The 16,693-nt window shown below is 59.1% G+C and overlaps 5 protein-coding genes and 2 non-coding genes across 7 annotated transcripts; 3 read left to right on the top strand and 4 right to left on the bottom strand.

Annotated features, from left to right (window-relative positions):
* Positions 1–259: 259 nt before the first annotated feature.
* A1Q1_04827 (uncharacterized protein) lies at positions 260–1,021 on the top strand (the record flags this gene model as incomplete). Its single annotated transcript, XM_014323065.1, has 1 exon — positions 260–1,021. The coding sequence occupies one exon, from the start codon at positions 260–262 to the stop codon at positions 1,019–1,021; it is 762 nt and encodes a 253-aa protein (XP_014178540.1).
* Positions 1,022–1,464: 443 nt separating this feature from the next.
* A1Q1_04828 (uncharacterized protein) lies at positions 1,465–2,196 on the bottom strand (the record flags this gene model as incomplete). The annotated part of the gene is made up of 3 exons (XM_014323066.1): positions 1,465–1,647; positions 1,701–1,837; positions 1,887–2,196. The coding sequence occupies 3 exons, from the start codon at positions 2,194–2,196 to the stop codon at positions 1,465–1,467; spliced, it is 630 nt and encodes a 209-aa protein (XP_014178541.1).
* Positions 2,197–2,980: 784 nt separating this feature from the next.
* Positions 2,981–3,075, bottom strand: A1Q1_t504. Its single transcript has one exon. It is a non-coding gene; the product is annotated as a tRNA-Trp (tRNA).
* A 738-nt stretch (positions 3,076–3,813) lies between these two features.
* A1Q1_04829 (uncharacterized protein) lies at positions 3,814–5,620 on the top strand (the record flags this gene model as incomplete). The annotated part of the gene is made up of 7 exons (XM_014323067.1): positions 3,814–4,045; positions 4,099–4,237; positions 4,296–4,376; positions 4,439–4,461; positions 4,710–5,213; positions 5,264–5,434; positions 5,484–5,620. 7 exons carry the CDS (start codon positions 3,814–3,816, stop codon positions 5,618–5,620), a joined length of 1,287 nt encoding a protein of 428 aa, XP_014178542.1.
* Positions 5,621–6,892: 1,272 nt separating this feature from the next.
* On the top strand, positions 6,893–6,971 carry A1Q1_t497. The gene has a single exon. It is a non-coding gene; the product is annotated as a tRNA-Phe (tRNA).
* A 1,742-nt stretch (positions 6,972–8,713) lies between these two features.
* On the bottom strand, positions 8,714–9,505 carry A1Q1_04830 (uncharacterized protein; the record flags this gene model as incomplete). The annotated part of the gene is made up of 1 exon (XM_014323068.1): positions 8,714–9,505. One exon carries the CDS (start codon positions 9,503–9,505, stop codon positions 8,714–8,716), a length of 792 nt encoding a protein of 263 aa, XP_014178543.1.
* A 987-nt stretch (positions 9,506–10,492) lies between these two features.
* A1Q1_04831 (uncharacterized protein) lies at positions 10,493–11,519 on the bottom strand (the record flags this gene model as incomplete). The annotated part of the gene is made up of 2 exons (XM_014323069.1): positions 10,493–11,378; positions 11,458–11,519. The coding sequence occupies 2 exons, from the start codon at positions 11,517–11,519 to the stop codon at positions 10,493–10,495; spliced, it is 948 nt and encodes a 315-aa protein (XP_014178544.1).
* Between the last annotated feature and the right edge of the window lie 5,174 nt (positions 11,520–16,693).

The following is a 16,693-nucleotide window of genomic DNA, read 5'->3' on the forward strand; positions in this document are numbered from 1 at the left end:
CAGAAACGCGTTATTTCGGGGTGGATGGCGGCTTGTAAGAAGGATCGAGTTGCAAGGACATGAGTTGCAACTCGTTGCAACGAGTCGTGGTGGCGTCGCGGAAGCAAATGACCCTGACGTAAGGGAACATGGCGTATCACAGTCCACCTCATGTACACGTCAGGCTGTGCCTGACCGTGCCTGGAATTACTCGGCGTTGCAGTATTAGGGAAAAGTCTGTAGCGGAATATAGTAACGCCCGATCTTGGTTCGCAATTGAATGCTGACAATCAGACACGTGCGCACGCTTGAGCAGCCTGCCCAGCCGATTCCGCGTTTCGCGCAGCTCCTCGACCTCCTGCAGCAGCCCGAGAATGCCCACGTCAAGGTCAACATTGACTGCAAGGTCGAGAACGACCCCGTGCGTCTCTTCACGCTGATCCGGGCCGAGCTCGAGCGCCGCCCAGACTGGGAGACGACCCTCGCGCCCCGCCTGATTCTCGGCCTGTGGCACCCCAAGTTCCTCGAGCCGGCCATGACGCTGCTTGCTCCCCTGCAGCGTTTCTGCATCTCCATGTCCCTCTCTCAGGTACGCCAGTACTTCTGGGCCTGCACCGGATTCTCAGTGTACTACCCCCTGCTGCTCGGTGCCGAGGGCGAGAAGTTCCGCCTCGAGTGCGCCGCAGCCGGCAAGAAGATCTGCACCTGGACCGTGAACGAGCGGGAGGAGATGCTCCAGTGTGTGCGCTGGGGCGTGTACTCGGTCATCAGCGACCGGCCCGAGCTCTGGCGCCAGCTCAAGCGCGACATCGCCGGCGACGCCAAGGTCGCCAAGCCGACGTTCTGGAACGAGACCGTCCTGCCCTACCTCACGTACCGGAACTGGTGGTTCGACACGCGCGCCAAGGAGCGCTTCGAGACCGAGTACCTTGAGCGCGAGGGCGGCAAGTTCTTCGTCCCTGTTACGCCGCCGCTGGAGGCCGTCGACCCCGTCGGTCCCGCGGGAGGCGTGCAGCCCCTCCGCCCCTCTCAGCTCGTTTGAGCGATACCTCGTTAGATGAGGAAGACATTACATGTCCATAGCATATATAGACCACTGCGTGCTGGCCACTCATGGCCGGACCTTATGATTCCATAGACATTGTAACGACCTGACGAATGCATAGCAAGAAGCAACACAACGTCCGACCTCTGTGACGCAAGAGGGGAGGGGCGCAAGCGGCGATCGCGGCTGCAAATCGTTGCAAGGGCACTTAACACACTGACACGTCCTCGACGTACTAGCGAGAACCTCGTCTTCGTCTTCTCACAACATGGGAGACGTGAAAGGTGCGCTGTTTGGGACGTGCGGCGACAGCTCACAGCCAGCTTCGGACCTCTGGGGAAGATAGTGGCGCCATTGCCATTCGTGACAAGTGAGCTATCGCGCGGTCTTGGAAGCTGATGCCCAGCATTCTACAGCTTGGTGAGCTGATCTACCTGCTCCTATGCAGCTGACACCCAGCGAGCAAAGCTCTTCGTAGGCTTTTGCTGGACGGTCGCAAGCTGACCTGCAGTCGTAGTGAGTCCGTTAAGCTCTCTTCTCGGTTCTACGGTAGTATAGCTGACCTCCAGTTCATGGGTGAGGAGACCGATAGGCTTGCCGAAATCTGTTCTAAGCCTTACGGCCTTACGGCACAGAGTGAGCAGAAGTGAGCTATGCCCAGAACTACCTAGCGAACATCAGATCTGAAGGCAAGCTTCCTCTTTTCTTCGCTCCAGCTGACTCCCAAGAGAGCGGAATCGTCAGCTGTCCAATCGAGCATGAAAGCTAACAGCAGCTCCAGGCTTGTCGGTAAGCTCTCTGATTGGTTGGGAGCTGACCTTCAGTGACTATTGAGCTCGATGATGTCCGCTGCGGAGCTCACCAGGCAGTGTGTAGCGGTATGCTAGTATGTCCGGGTCAGTAGCTGACCACAGTCTCGTCGTGAGCTTGCCACGTTGGCCTGCAAAGCTGACAGCAGTCAAGCAACCGGCTCTGAGTTGCTGGTTGATGTCGTGAGCTGTCCAGCCCTCCGCATCATCAGCTGACCTCAGATCCTTGGATGCTGTCACTGTGAGCTTCATCGGGATCAAGTAAGCTGACCCAGACGCAGTGGTAGTAAGCTTCTCGCCTAAGTCGAAACAGCTGACACCCCGCCAGATGACAGGTTCGTACGCTATAAGATGCACCAACATAGCTAACCTCAGCTTGCAAGATATATCTCAGTGAGTCAATCAAGCAGAAGTCCCAGCTCACGGACAGATATGCTCGTTTCTTAAATCATTCCTCTGGCATGAGCCTAGATGCGGCCAGGTCCATGTGCGTCGGACAGCGCAGCCAGTTGCAGCGGCGAGCTATTCAGCGTTACCTCTTGATAGCTAACATCAGGGAGGGAGATGCACATGACAGCGAGACTGTCGGCTCAGTCAAGACTGGACTCCGGTAAGCTGACGACGGTTCGATCCTTTTCAGCTAACATCAGCCTCTCAAAGTCGAGTTGGCGAGGTGAGTAACCAGACACGGCCGAGGGCTTCAGCTGGTCGGCGCATGGCTGTCAAGCTGACCACAGCAATGGTGAGCACTCGCTCTCGGAGGGCTGCATGCTCCAAGCCGCTGCCTTGCGACGGCGATGATTCTCCTCAGCTAGAACGATGCTCATCTGTAAGCCGTCTGTGAGCTCCCGCGAGGACAAACGGTAGTAGCTGACCGCAGCGTTCTGTTCAGGCCAATGAGCTAGCTTCGGCAGAAGCCGGCTCATAGCAGAAACGCACCTCCAACGACCTTCGCCTGCTGCCACACGGGCAGAGGTGAGCTTTTCTCAACGCCTTCAAAGACAGCTGACACCAGGGTTTGAGGACATGGGCTTACTCGAGCCTACCTCCGGTAGACTGCCACTCTCTCCCACCTTCCTCTACGCTTAGCCAACCCACAACCCCGCTGTCAACCACGAAAAAGAGGAATCTCTCTATCGAGAGGCACCGACCCCGGCCCGACTCGAACGGACAACCTTCAGGAATACGTGAGTATATCCCAGTCATTGGAATCTGAAGCGCTACCAATTACGCCACGGAGTCACCGTGATGTGGTCACGTGTGGAGAGGGCGCAGCTCTCCCACGGACGACACGGCGACGAACCAGACGTGACGCGACCTGATACCTCGGACACTACACTGCCTTACCTTCCTCACCAAATCTCCGCTCGACCACAGCGGCCATGACGTCTTGTCCGAACGGAGCGACCGAGACCGGTGCTCTACATGAGGACATCTGCGCCGTAGCTGTACCAGATCCCCGTCCGTTCTGCATCGCCTAGCTCCTAATGTTTCCGTGCCAAGCTAACGATCGGACTCGTACTCTCTCACTTCTCGCAGACGATAACGGGGAATTCGTCCGGTAGACCAAATCAAAGGCGCGCACGGGACACACGAGATCTGTGTGGGGCGGACACCGAATGTGCTACGCCGCCTCCGCCTCCTTGGCTCGTCGTCTAGTTGGTCCGCCTCCCCCAGTCCATCGGACCCGAGCAGGGCGGAGGCCGTGCTGGACGCCTGGCATGACGGCTAGTGTCACCGCCAGCCTAGAGTTAAGCGCAGCCGGATCGTTCCTCGACACCAGCCAGATCTGTCTTGTCCGTCTGCCTCGCACTTTCGTCGTGATCGAGTGTCCGCTGGGATCTGGCTGTGAACTCACCTCCACTGATCTTGCCCAGCGTTCTGACGATCCGACGTCTATATAACAGCAGCTTGCAGGACGTTAGCCCCCCATCCTCGACAGGAATCAACAAGCCCTCTCGACTTCCACAACACAACACAATGCTGCTCAAGACCGTCTTCCTCACTGCCCTCGCCGCACTCGCCGTCGCTGCCCCCAACCCCAACCCCGAGCCCGAGGAGACCACCCTCGAGGAGCGCAACAACTGGGGCTGGATCCCCGCGATCTACGCCCGTCGCCAGCTGCACCCCAATTGCGGCATCGCCGGCGTCAACTGCGGCAAGTCGGGCCCCTTCTGGTTCTGCGCTCCCTTCAGGGCTGAGTGCTGCAAGGGTGAGACTAGTCATTTGCTTTTCATATGTTCTTGCTCTACAAGCTGACCCCAGCCTCCATCGTCCTGAGCACGCGCGACAACGACGGCGGCGACGGCGGTGACGGCGGTGACGAGAAGCCCGCCGACGGCGGCGAGAGCACCGCTCTCATCTGGCCTCCTCCCATCCACCGCAAGACCTACTGCCCCAGCGGGTGAGCTCTCTAGGACGGCGTGAAGATTCAGCTAACAACCAGTCACTATTGCGCCCAGGGTGGCCGCTGGTGCATCCCTTACTGGCGTGGCGGCAAGAAGACCAACTAGGCTGGTCCAGGCGGGCCGATGGACAGCTCGGTCTGGTCGGACCCGACACCAAGCCTGAAGCAACCTGACGTGGTTTCCGTAATGTCCTATAGTCGTTCAGAAGATATGAAGCTAAGTGAGACGTAGTCCGAAGAGATGAATGAACTCTGTGCAGCACTGCTCCGTGCAATGACCGATCTCGGTCCATGCCTTGGTATCGCTCGTAACCGCGTCTCATCTGCTGTGCGCGGGTGAACGGGACTTTGTGACTTCGGCTCTCCGTGATCGGCGCACGATAGTGCAATTGTAACGTTGTGCGGGATGATCATGTCTGAAGGTGGCCGGATCCGAAACCGAATCTTCGCGGTTCGGTCGGCACGGTAGGCTCTCAGTGCGGTGCAACGTTGGAGCGTAGAGACCAGGTGATCACTTCGAACATTCCTTCTAGCCTCGCCGCTGCCGTTACTCCGCGTTCTGCTGGGGTAGGCGGCGCGCGTCTATATAACGGCGCGCCTGCTGCGGCGAGGCACCGACCATTCCTCCTCCGACGAACATCCCTCTTCCTCGCCGCCCGATCCAGCTCAACCCCGACAAAGCAACTTCCACTACTTCCGATTGTCATGTTCACCCTCTGCAAGTGGCTACCGGCCCTGCTGCTGGCGTGCGCCTTCCTTGGCGTCGCGAGCGCCCAGAGCCAGAACCCGAACCAGAAGGCCAAGGTGCACACCATTGCCAACCCCAACCTCTGCGTTGCCCTCGGCGACGGCACGTACAACCGCGACATCGTCCTGCGCCCTTGCTCGCACGAGTTGGCCACCTGGGCCATCAACAAGAACGAAGGCAAGACGTTCATCCGCCACATCAACCAGTGTCTGAACGGCGCCTACTGTGAGTTCCTAAGGCTTCGCGCCCGCTACCCTTTGATACGCTGACATCAGTCGCCCTCGACTGGGGCTTCAACGTCCAGAATGGCAACCCAGCCTACGGCCAGCTGTGCCAGGACGAAGCACTGCGCTACGCGTACGATCTCTGGCAAGAAGGTGGCCACGACCCCTGGCGCTGGGAACGTCTCTCCACCGGCCAATTCAGGCTCTTCGGCTTCCCGCTCAGTGAGTCTTAGCAAGCTATCAGCCCCATGTATTCTAGCTGACGGACCAGACCCCTGTCTCGACATCAAGGACGGTAGAGTGCAGGAGGGCACCAAGCTCCAGATCTGGGACTGCCATCCCCAGGGCCACCCCGACTACAACAACCAGAAGTTCAACATTGAGTGGCTGGGCCCCGAGTATCCCTAGCCGAGCAGGATGGTCCACCTCATGAACGGACACTGACTCTAACTCTGACCGATTCCGTAGTATGTAGCGAACAATGCATTAGCTTGTAGGACAGATATCGATGAGAGATCGGAGATCGAGATTCTACCTCTGCAAGTCGCTGCTTCAAATGGCGTGGAGGGCGAGCGAAGGTAGTGGCGTTGGTTTGTCCGCGTACGAGCAAGTCGCCGAAGCTCGAGAAGGAGCGTCGACTCAACTGCGGTGTATTCAGCAGCATGCAGTCAACAAACCTGAGAAAGTATCTGCTGCGGAGTCCTTTCCAAGTTCACAAGAAGACACGAATACTCGAAGGACGCAAGAGGGCGCAATGGGGGCGCAGTCTCCGCAGCGGCGGCAAACATCTTCCTTGCTATCAAGTCCAGCCAGCTTTCTCGTCGCCTCTTCTATGCTCTTCACTCTGTCACTTCCTCGACTTGAAGTCTCCATTACTAACGACACGTCGGCTCGCCCAGATCGGCTCAATGGGACGTCTCTTGGCTGGTATTTCAGGTGATCGAGTGCTTTGAACCGCCGATGGCGTCATCAACTGCAACATTGACGGGCTATCGAGTGAGCGATACGCTCTTAATACGATGCTTAGACCTTCGCAGCTATGCAAACAGCGCTTCCCCCCTCCCCGGTCAAGTCAGTACGTTGGTGTGCAGAGCAGACAAGACCAGAACAAGATCTCGGACGGCCGGCCTCAAGACGCCGGTGAGCCATGGCAGCTAGGTAGCCAGCGAGGTAGCTGAACAAGCAGGCTATGCTATCCTCGACCACCTCCTTATCGACAGCGGAACCCGGTCAGCAGGCGAGCACGGATGACAACCGCAGCACGAGGTGGCGGCCAGTTCCAACCCGTCGACCCCAAACGGGACAGTGAGCTGCCAAGAGTATGAAGCTGACGTTTCAGCGGCCGGTAAGCGACGTCCACGCCGGCTCGCCATACCGTCTTCCGTTCCCTGCAACCTGTCGAAGCGGCGAATCTGTCGCCTCCTTGGGTCAAAAGCTAAACGTAAGGGAGGAGATTGCACGACGATCAGCAGTTGTCCAGGTAAGCTTCCAATCCGTACGAATGACATAGCTGACAATCAGCACGCCGTTCACACATGCACGATGCCGGTGTCAGTACCCCATGAAGCTGGTAAGTATCTCGGCTTCACAGTCCTACCAACGTCACTGCCGGTCGACCGTCGGCCTCGGCGTCGGCCCGGCCAATGCGCTCCGGAGCAGGACAATCCTTGTGTCTCTGATGGGATGATAGCTCAGTTGGGAGAGCGCGAGAGTGAAGCTTCAGTTCTTGAGGTCGGGCGTTCGATCCGCCCTCGTCCCACATCGAGATACACTGGTCATGGTCCGCAAGGGCGATGGGTCAGGGTTTTTGTTAGCTGACCCTTCCCGCGACGCATAACTGATGGCAGCCTGTCGAGCTGGTTGATTCGGAGCATCGAGTGGGCGGCGAGTAGTGGTGCAAACGACAGACGTGATTTTCCGCCGATCATTCTCTAATGTTGATCACCATAAAACCAGTTCTACGAACCGGCATTCCCGACCGTTACGCCAGGTCTGTTCGCACCCGCGAGGGCAGCTGACAGGACCGCGGAAACTCCCGAAGAACGCCGTGAGGGTCAGCAACGTCTCCGGCACAGTGCTCGCTAGGAGCCGCGCAAGCCGCACGGCGCGGCGACGTCCAACCTGCCCGCGCGTCATGAAACGAACATCAGCGCTGACGTCGAGGCTTCGAGGCGTAACGAACATGCACCTGGGGGCAGTGCAAGCCTCCTGCTGGTGGTGGCGACGGCCATGTCTCAGAACGCCATGTTCGCTGGACCTAAGTGGCTGAGCACCTGTCATGGATTCTGCGCACGGCCTGGCCATCGTCCATCTCTTCTCTCTTACCCTGTCCGATGTCCGCGAAAGAGTTCTACCGCACGTCAGTGATACAGCTCCGATCTGGCCGTGCATGCCAAGCACCGTCCTCGTCCGTGATGAGCGCTATGATGCTCACTCTTCAGAAAGTGAACCCCCGATTTTCACTGATTCCCAGCCTCCGTGTGCTCGGTGCACAGTGTCTCTGGTTGCGTCAGCTGCTCGTGCGCTCGCTGAATTGTCAGCAGCCTGAATTGTTAGCGGTAGCCAGGAATGTCGGAGGAACGCCCATGCTGCAAGGAAATGAAGAAATTGCCCGCTTGCCAGCTCCCCCAGTCCAGCTCCAGAGCGCTGGAGCGCCAACACTTTTCTGCACCACGCGGACCAGCTCCACTCCTCGCCCCTGCGCACTACGGCACCACTTCAAAAACCATCGACACCATCGGATCCACTCTGCACAGCATTGCGCTTAGTCCTTCATGAAGAGGCTGGCGTCGTAGCCTCAAAAAGTGTGGGCGTTGCGAACGAGGAACAAGGATCAGACAGGGAGGAAGCTCGGAAGAATCTGGCCCTGCGATCTCTTCATGCTCGCTTTACGCTCTCATCACAATTCAGCAGTCTCCATTTCAGAGCCCCTGTCCGAAACTCTCACTCCAACAGGGCCCACCGGCACTACTGCAACACCTCGTCATAATCCAGACCCACTCACGCCCAGACGAATGCTAGACGAACGCTAGGGTCTGTCCCGGCGCAGCTCACTCCAGACGATGCGCACGGCATGCAAAGCTCCATCTCTCCTTCTCAGCTCTGTCACGAGATGTCTCTGATTCCGGGCAATTCCGGGTGGCAGAGCAAGCTGAGCGGTCGCCCAGCCGCAGAGCCACAGAGCCAGCTATGGTCTGCATACCGCCGGCAGCTGCCCGCCGATTCCCAGCCTCCCAGTGTTACCAAATGTACGCTGATGTCACGTAACGACCGGTGCGTCGCACAGTGGAACAGATCACCGTGTAACGCTACCCTCGCTTTCGTTCCTGCACTCCCGCCCATGGACCACAGCCCCACAAGGGCAATGGATATCGTACATGCTGCACATGGCTGCCTCTATAGAGCGTCAAGCTGTGGCCTGACGGTGCGACGTCATGAAGTTGGCGAAAGGAAAAGTTGGGGTGGAGGTCGTCCACCTCTTGCTGCTGAATGCTCGCTGGCTTAGTCGGACTTGGTGCCGTCGCCACCGGTCTGGAAGCCCTCCTCGTGTCCGTTACCCTCATGCATGGCGAGGCGGAAGAGAGAGATGGCGAGGGGCATGCCCATGTCCCTGTTCTCTCCGCCATTGGGCACCAGGACGGCGACGAGGGGAGCGTCATCGAGATGCCTAAACTTCTCCGTCTGCTCCGTAACCTCCTTCGTGCTGTGCTCTGCAGCCTCAGTCACCCTCTTCCTCTGCGCAGCGATCACGTCGCGGACAGCAGTGATTGCGCGCGGCGCCTGCTGTCCGAACAGGAGTTTGAAGGGGTAGCACGGCACTTCGGGCTCAGTAGACCCAAGGTGCGCGAGGAGGGGGACGTGGATGCCCATCCCATCGGGACCGGCGCGCTGCCTGTCCTTGAAGAACGGCGCCTCGCGCAGCTGCAAGTCGAGGAGGGCCATGACCTCTGCATTCTCGAACCCGGGCACCTGGCCCATGTTGACGAGCTCCGTCTCCTCCTGCGTCAGGGGGCGCAGCCACACGCCCGGCTTGGACTTGAGCACGCGCTCGCGCATGTTGTTGAGCTCGCTCTCAATCTGCGTCCGCAGCTGCGCGCCGATCATCATCGGTGTGCCCGCCGGCGACGACGGGGGAGGATCAGCCTGCGTCGCATAACTGCGACCTCCGATACGGACGGTAGCGGGGGCTGCACGGTCGAGAGAGAAGCGTGCAGACACACTAGGGGCGACCCGAGCGGAGAGGAGGGAACGAGCCCCGCGCCCCATCGGACGGGCAAGCGAGCGGAGAGTCATGAGGACAAGCTGGTGCTTGGGCGTTTTCGTTTGGCTTTGTGGGGAATCTGATTCTTTCGAGCGGAGAAAAAGTTGGAGTCGTCGCTTTGCTCTGGCGGCTCGCGAGGTGGATCTGATTTGAGCGCTAGTCGGGCTCGAGTTGCTGGACTGGGCGTACGGCTGCTGGAGCTGCTGGAGCTGAGAGCTGGAGAGTGAGTGCTGGCTAACGAGTAGTCGCGATGAGGGGCCGTCACATGCTGGCCGCTGTGGCTCGGTTTGGATGACGTCGACGGCGGTCCTGCACCCAGTCGGACAATGAATCAAGCGTGTGAAACCTCCACCGAGCGGAGAGCCGTCCCAGGCACGGCTAATCCCTCAAACCAGCTCGGCTCGATGCTGCTGCACGTTGACTCCCATTCATCCCACTCCAAACACACCCGCTGACACCCATTACCCTCCATTCCGCACCAAACTCACCGTGCACTAACCGACGATCGAGATCATGGTCAGCTGATGGGATCATGGGACTGATTTCTCTTTTCACTCGTCCCAGGGGCGGTGCACCGTGCGCCACGGTGGTGGGAAAAACAACGGAGCGCCTCCTCTGCGTCTGCTGATCCTTGTGCTGTGGGAAACAGCTTTCTTCTGCGACAAAGAAAGCCAGACAGAGTGGGTAAGTTTACGAAGAAGCTTTGGTGTGCAGAACGAGCGCGCGCAAGTTAGGACAATGCATTTGACACACTACCTAGCTGAAATGTCCATTTAGGCATATACTTAAGTTCTCTTTCAGTCCAAACTCACCCAACAACGGTCGCCTGTATGAGGGGATTGGCTGATGACCGGATATTATAGAGTTATGGATTTAAGATCACGGTGATGGGGGACGCGGTGAAATGTGTTTGGGACTAATGATAAAGAGAAACTAACAAAATTAAAAGAAGGATGTCGTTAAACTTTCCGGATGACTAGAGCTGCGGACAGCTCAGAGCTCCTTGAAGCTTAGCTCACTTAGAAGAGAGCGGCGGCGATGACACCAGCGATGGTGAGGGCGGCACCGGTGGTGAGGGCCTTGGCACCAGAGCCCTGCTTGGCGGCGTCGGCCTCGGCGCCGGCGGCAGCGGCCTGCGAGGTCTCGGCGGGCTTGTCCTCAGACTTGGTGAGGGTGCCGGCCTCAGTGTACTTCTTGGCGCAAGCACCAGAGCCACCGCGGGGGTCGCACTCGGCCTCACCACCCGAAGTGGGCTTGGTGGCACCACCAGAGCCGGAGGCAGAGGCAGAGGGCTTGGCCTCACCGCTGGTGGGGGCAGCGCACTTCTTGGCGGAGAGGGCGAGGGCGGCGGTCACGTCGTCGGCACCGCAAGCGGCAACACAGGGGGTGACGGCGGTCTTGAAGGCGTCGGTACAGATGCAGGCAGTGTCGTCCTGGCCCTTGCATCCCTGCTTGGCGGCACCCTCAACCATGCACTTCGAGGCACAGGGGGAGAGACCCTCGATGGTCTCACCCTCGCCACCGGCGGAGGGCTTGGTCTCACCAGCGGAGGAGGTGGGGGCGGGGGCCTCAGAGGACTGCTCACCGGCGTCAGACGAGGGGGCGGGGGGAGCCTCAGACGAGGGCTCGGGCTTGGTCTCCTCGGAGGAGGTAGGCTCGGGGGCAGCAGACGACTGCTGGTCACCACCGCCCTTGATGCCCTCAGTGCAGAGGGTGGAGACCATGGAGATGGCCTCGGCGGCCTTGTCGGCGCATCCCGAGAGAACACAGGGGGTAGCGGCGGCGACGAAGGCGTCCTTCTTGCCACAGACACAGGCGGTGTCGAAGATGGAAGAGCAGCCGACAGAGCCAGCGGTGGCGGCGGTCTCGGCACAGTTCTTGAGACAGGGGTCGATGGTGTTGGGGCTGGAGGAAGTGTAAGCAAAAGTCTATATGGCGAGGAAGGCGGCGGTGGGAAAGGGTGTTTGTTGGGTGAGATACTTACTCAACGGGCTCGGCAAGAGCGACCGAGGCGGCGACGAGGGCGGCGACGAGAGAGTACTTCATTGTGATTAAGGAAGGGTTGGTTGTTGTAGAGACCGGAAAGGACTGATCGAGACTGGGGGAAGAGTCAGAGAAGAGAGGAAAGCGAGTCTGATGGAGATCGGTTCTGGGAGCGCGGGAAGAGGTCTTATATACCTTGTGACAGGTGTGGACGAGAACCGAGCAGGACGGGGGAGACTAGTGGGTGATGGTGGGCCAGAGGAAGGGGACACCATCCGGGCCGGTACGAGTTGTCGAGACCAGTCGGGGCCGTGAACGGCGCACCGTCCGAGAGAAACCACTGCATGCATCGCACAACCTCTCCTCGCTCGGCACGCGGCCGTCTGCAGTCCCAAAGGTGACCCTCAAGACCCATCCCAACGTCAGTGCCACAGCGTCTTCCCCGCAGGGTGCATCTCACTAGCTCAGGTCCGCCTTGAGGAGACAACGATTGCCGTTCTTCAGGGTAAAATCACGGTGAACCATATGCAGCCTCACGCGCGGACCCTGGACCACGGCATTCATCCGGGGTGCAACCTTGCGAAGGCGCTCGGGCGCCAGAAGACCCAGAGGGCTACGAGGGAGGAGGAGAGTCTGCGGTGAGCGACGGGCAGGCCGTGGACGCCTTGATGGCAGGCGACAATTCAGGTCCGGCACCAGGCCTGCCCAGGCAGCTGGTTGTTGGCAGCTGGGTGCCAGTCTTGCGCGTTGCTCTTCGGCTCCCAGGCCTGAGAAAAGATGGGATGGGTCCAGGACATTTCCTCGAGTCTCGCCAGGCCCGCCAGACAACGACGGGCCCATGATGGTGCGTCTCTGCAAATGCACTAATTCACGACACTTTCCGGATCAAGTCAAGCTTATTTTCAGAAGCAGCCCAGGGCGGCAGGCCCACACGTCCCTGCCATGTCCGCCATGTCCTGTCCTCCTCCGGCGAGTGCAGCCCTTTGCAGACCCTGCAGACGTCGCGCTCCCTTCCGTTGCCCTGCCGGGCATTCCTGCAGACCCTCAGCTCACCTCAGCCCGCTCAGCCCGTGCCTTGCGCTCCTCTTGCACAGCGCTAACCGGCGCCCCGGCTTCGACCCCGGACTGCTGCTGCTCCCCCAGGTATTGTGCCTTGGCCCGTCATGAGCGCTGGACGCCTCCGCCCTCTCTTCTCAGCCTCATGTTCACCGTGGATCGGGCAGACTCGAGTTACATCTCTACCCCCCATTCACCGTCCACCCGGACGCATTCTGGCAGCAAACACACGCCGTCAGGGTCCAAGGCTGGCTGCGCTGTGCAGGTTGTTTGGATTTACCGAAGTGGTTCGCCGGACACGGACATGGAGATGAACACCTTGCGCCTCCCTCCCTCCGCCCACCTGCCCAACTAGCAGACCAGTTAGGTTCAGACCAAGCTCGCAGCACCCGGCTAGTACGGCATAGTGGCCTCGGGGCAAGCTTCTGGGTTGTGATCGCCGTCATTGGGATCGAGTGCCTTCGATTGACTAGTTTGAGTTAGTTTTCCTGCGCTGGGCTTGCTAATGCCTGCCGCCGTGTTTCTCTGTCCTTGCAGGCTGGACCTGACGCAGGCTTGGTTCCGATTGAGTGGGTTTTCGCGCTCGCCTGCGCTCCTGGTGAGGTATATCCACGCTTCCTTCCGCTCCTGCGATACGTACCGCATGCCGCAAGGTGCTTCAGCTTCTGGCGTCCTAGCTTACTGGCGCCCGGCAACAGGCTCAAGGAAGCAGGCTGAAGCCTCGCGCTAAACGCTGTGCAGCGCCCTCGGGTCACGAGGATGCATGCTATTCACTGCTAACGAAGAACTGGGATGCACTAAGCGGAGCCATGGCGGTTGGTGTCATCACGTTCTCGGTGCTAGATCGCCAGGTGGTCTTCCTGTGAACCATGTGTCTGCAAGTGCGAAACCCCCTGTTTGTGTTGCTACGCCTGCTGGATTGCTCACGAATCTGCACAGGCAAACGTCAACCGCAAAGTGACAGAATCAGGCCCTCAGGACAGTCAGACAAGCCCGAGCGAGGTCATGTGCTCAATCGTGGGTGGTGCATGGGTAACGCTTTACCTAACTGAGTAACCAGGCGGTCAGTGAACATTGTCCGTGGCGCTTTGGCTAGGTAGGCAGATCCCCCGCCCAGCGCGCTCAGCTGCATCGGGGCCAGTACCCCGACAGCCTGCCATCGGCAACCGAGGCATCCGGGTCCCAACGAAGCTCAGTGCTTTGTATTGGACCATGGTAACAGGATATCGTATAACCTTGAGAACGGTTAAGCATGCCCATCAGAGCTAGGCACAGAGGAAATAGGAACAGCCTTCGCAAATGGATTTGGGCGCATCAGGTTTGCTTCCAGCTGTCTCGAAGGAGCGCATCACCTATTCAGCTTGCGTATCGAGGTTACCGAGAGTGGGCATGAGAACCAATGGATGAGATCCGCCCATGATGACCATTCGGGCTGCGGGCGGGGCCGGCTCTGGTGCTCCGACGACCTTGTTCTGGGTGGTTCTCTCTGTGCCTCAGGCCTGTGCATCCTGGAGGTGTAACTCATTTGAGCAAAGGTAAATACGAACGATAGCAAATGGGAGCCAACAAGAACCTTGAACAAGGTGCCAGTAGATGAGCAGCTCAGAATCAGACCCCGGAAAACGCCAGTCCCTGAACCTGGCGAATACACGACGGCTTACAGAGGCACACCTGTACTGCAGCGCCCGCATACTGAGTAAGGGACCTAGGGATTCAGCACAGCCGGTCGGAGAGGAAGAAAGGGTTTGCAACTGTGCAGAAAGCGGAGGCGGGGGCGGGGTAGCCAAGCGTCAGACTGATGAGCAAAGGACGTCGGCATCATATCCTGTTTCCCGAATCCTGAACAAGGAGCCAGGAGCCGCCCCGCCAGCGTCGTACAGCAAAAGGCCACACGAGACTCATTTGCGTTTGCTCTGCACTCACTCAGCGAGCAGGCACGAGTATGTGTGAACTCTGATCTGGCGAATTGGCCGAGAACGGTTTCAGGCTTCTCACTGTTGGCAGTGGGTTCAGCAGGTCACCCTCACACCGCCTCCGCAGCCTCCTGCCGCCTGTTCTCCCTTCCAGCTCTTCTCCCTCAAGACTCCAGAAACAGCGCAAACATCGGGGGTGGCGATCCTGGCAAGCGTCCAACCAACGAGCAAGCTGATGCACATGGGGGATCGAGGCATATGCTTGTTCAATTCTTTATTTGGCTACGGCTGAGGCAAGCCAAAGGCTCGGCATTGGCGCTCACGCCTGGACAAGGAGGCGTGCAGGCGTGGTGGAAGGAGGCGCTCATTGACATGTTCCTTCCGCGCCTGAGGCGCCCTTGGACGCCGCAAGGTACCCACCTCAGCTTCAGGTAATTAGGCAATAGCGTCTTGTTTGCATTCCGTGTTCGTCCAGATGGCTGGAGCACTCGTTATTGGAACTCGGAACGGCGAGTCGCTCCATGCATTTGTGCAATTGTAGACTCCGATTCAGGCGTTCCAGCTGCAAGAGATGGGCGGACCGGCAAGCCGAGTTTGACAGCAATGTGCTCGGTGCGAACTGCACATGGTTGGATCCGATGGGCCGCTCTGTCCTCGTCTGCCTGCGCCGAAAGATCGTTTACATCATAGGCTCTTGGCAGCGATCCATGGGCAGCAGGTGACTGACAAGGAGAAGAGGCGCATGCCGCTTGCTGTGTTACAGCCGACAGCGCTGCGGAGCAATTAACTCATCAGCCCGATCGTAACATTAACGAAAAGCCGCGCGTGCGACTGCCAGCCCAGATTTGCCCAAGACCAGAGATCTACACACTGACCCATGACAACTGCTGCGATTTTGTCAATTAAGATTACACTATACTTTTCTTGCGCACCACTCGAGTTTCTCATGCAGCATTCGAGCAAGAAAGACAGAACAGCCAGAACCCGAAGCAAAGTCTGAGCCAGGGTCCCGGTCGACCTGACCGGGCGGTTTACGGATCCGCCGAGGAAACCCAAAGTCGTCGAGTCGGTGGACTTGCACTGCACTGGCGAGAAGAGAGTGGAGGCGTACGTCGAGCATGCCTCGAAGCCCATGACAGCCGTGCCGTGTTGCCGTGCCACGGATCGATCCGGAGAGTTGAATGACGTACCTCAGTTGTCCCTGGACTGATGCTCGACCAATTCGATCCAACTGAATGCGCCGGCTGGTTCTCACGCAGCGAAATTGAGGAAAAGGAAAGCAAACGCCAACAATCCCGATTACGGAGAGGTGAGCAAACCGCTCCTGATTTTGCCTGACATCTGGGCCGGAAGGAATGCCTGGGTCAGCAGCGGGTGACGGTTACGCCTCTGATCTCATCCTTATGGTCCTCGGGCGCCTGCCAGGTCCCTCGGCGGGGGGCTCAGGGTGAGGTGCCGTAACTCTTTTCCTGGTCCGGGGTCCTCTGCTCCCACCCCGCTCCCCCACGCTGCGCAGCACCCCGGCCGTGCATTCTCCATACTTCATGAGGATGCTGGATAGGACACAACAAGCTCCGGTAGCCGGTCACCGCCCTGCAGGCGACAGGGTTGGCGGGTTGAGAATAGCAGCCTAAGGCGGCCTAAGGTGGCACTCTAAGGACCACATGTCTCGACCTGGCGAGACACTTGCTACACATGTCCATGTCGCGTCTACTTCGCTGCCCGAGCATCTCCAGGAATCGCAAGGATCGCGTCGATGCGAGTGAGGCGCAGCGAGGCTTGCGTAGCGGGAACTGCGACTCCTGAACCTCGCCGAAGCACATGTTGCGCCCATGCCGGCTTCAAAGGAGTTCCGGACCGTAGCGCAGAGTCTGGTTACCCTTACTTGCGACGAACGACTCGCTCATGGCCCGGCGGCTTTGCGTGGGGGGTGTGGAGGGGTGCGGAGTGCTGCATGGGGGTGGCTGAGCGCGTAGGGTGGGACTGCCCAATGCACGAGCACAGACGCGAACGGACGGGCTGAAGAGGATTCTAACGCGTCCTTCTGATCATTCCTGGTCCTTGCGACTGGGCGCGACCTTTGTCTGAGAATAGCGGCCAACAGCAGGATCCATCTTCCGCACAGCAAGCCCTCGGACCGGTTGGTTACGGCCGGTCCATTACCCGCATCGCCCACACTGAAGCCTCCCTCAAACGCGCTCATCATCCCGGATTTGCAGAGCACGGGCCAGTCCCGCGCGATCATGTGGACACGAGATGGACACTTGA

Source organism: Trichosporon asahii (genome assembly GCF_000293215.1).
Source record: "Trichosporon asahii var. asahii CBS 2479 unplaced genomic scaffold scaffold00070, whole genome shotgun sequence".
NCBI classification, from domain to species: domain Eukaryota; kingdom Fungi; phylum Basidiomycota; class Tremellomycetes; order Trichosporonales; family Trichosporonaceae; genus Trichosporon; species Trichosporon asahii.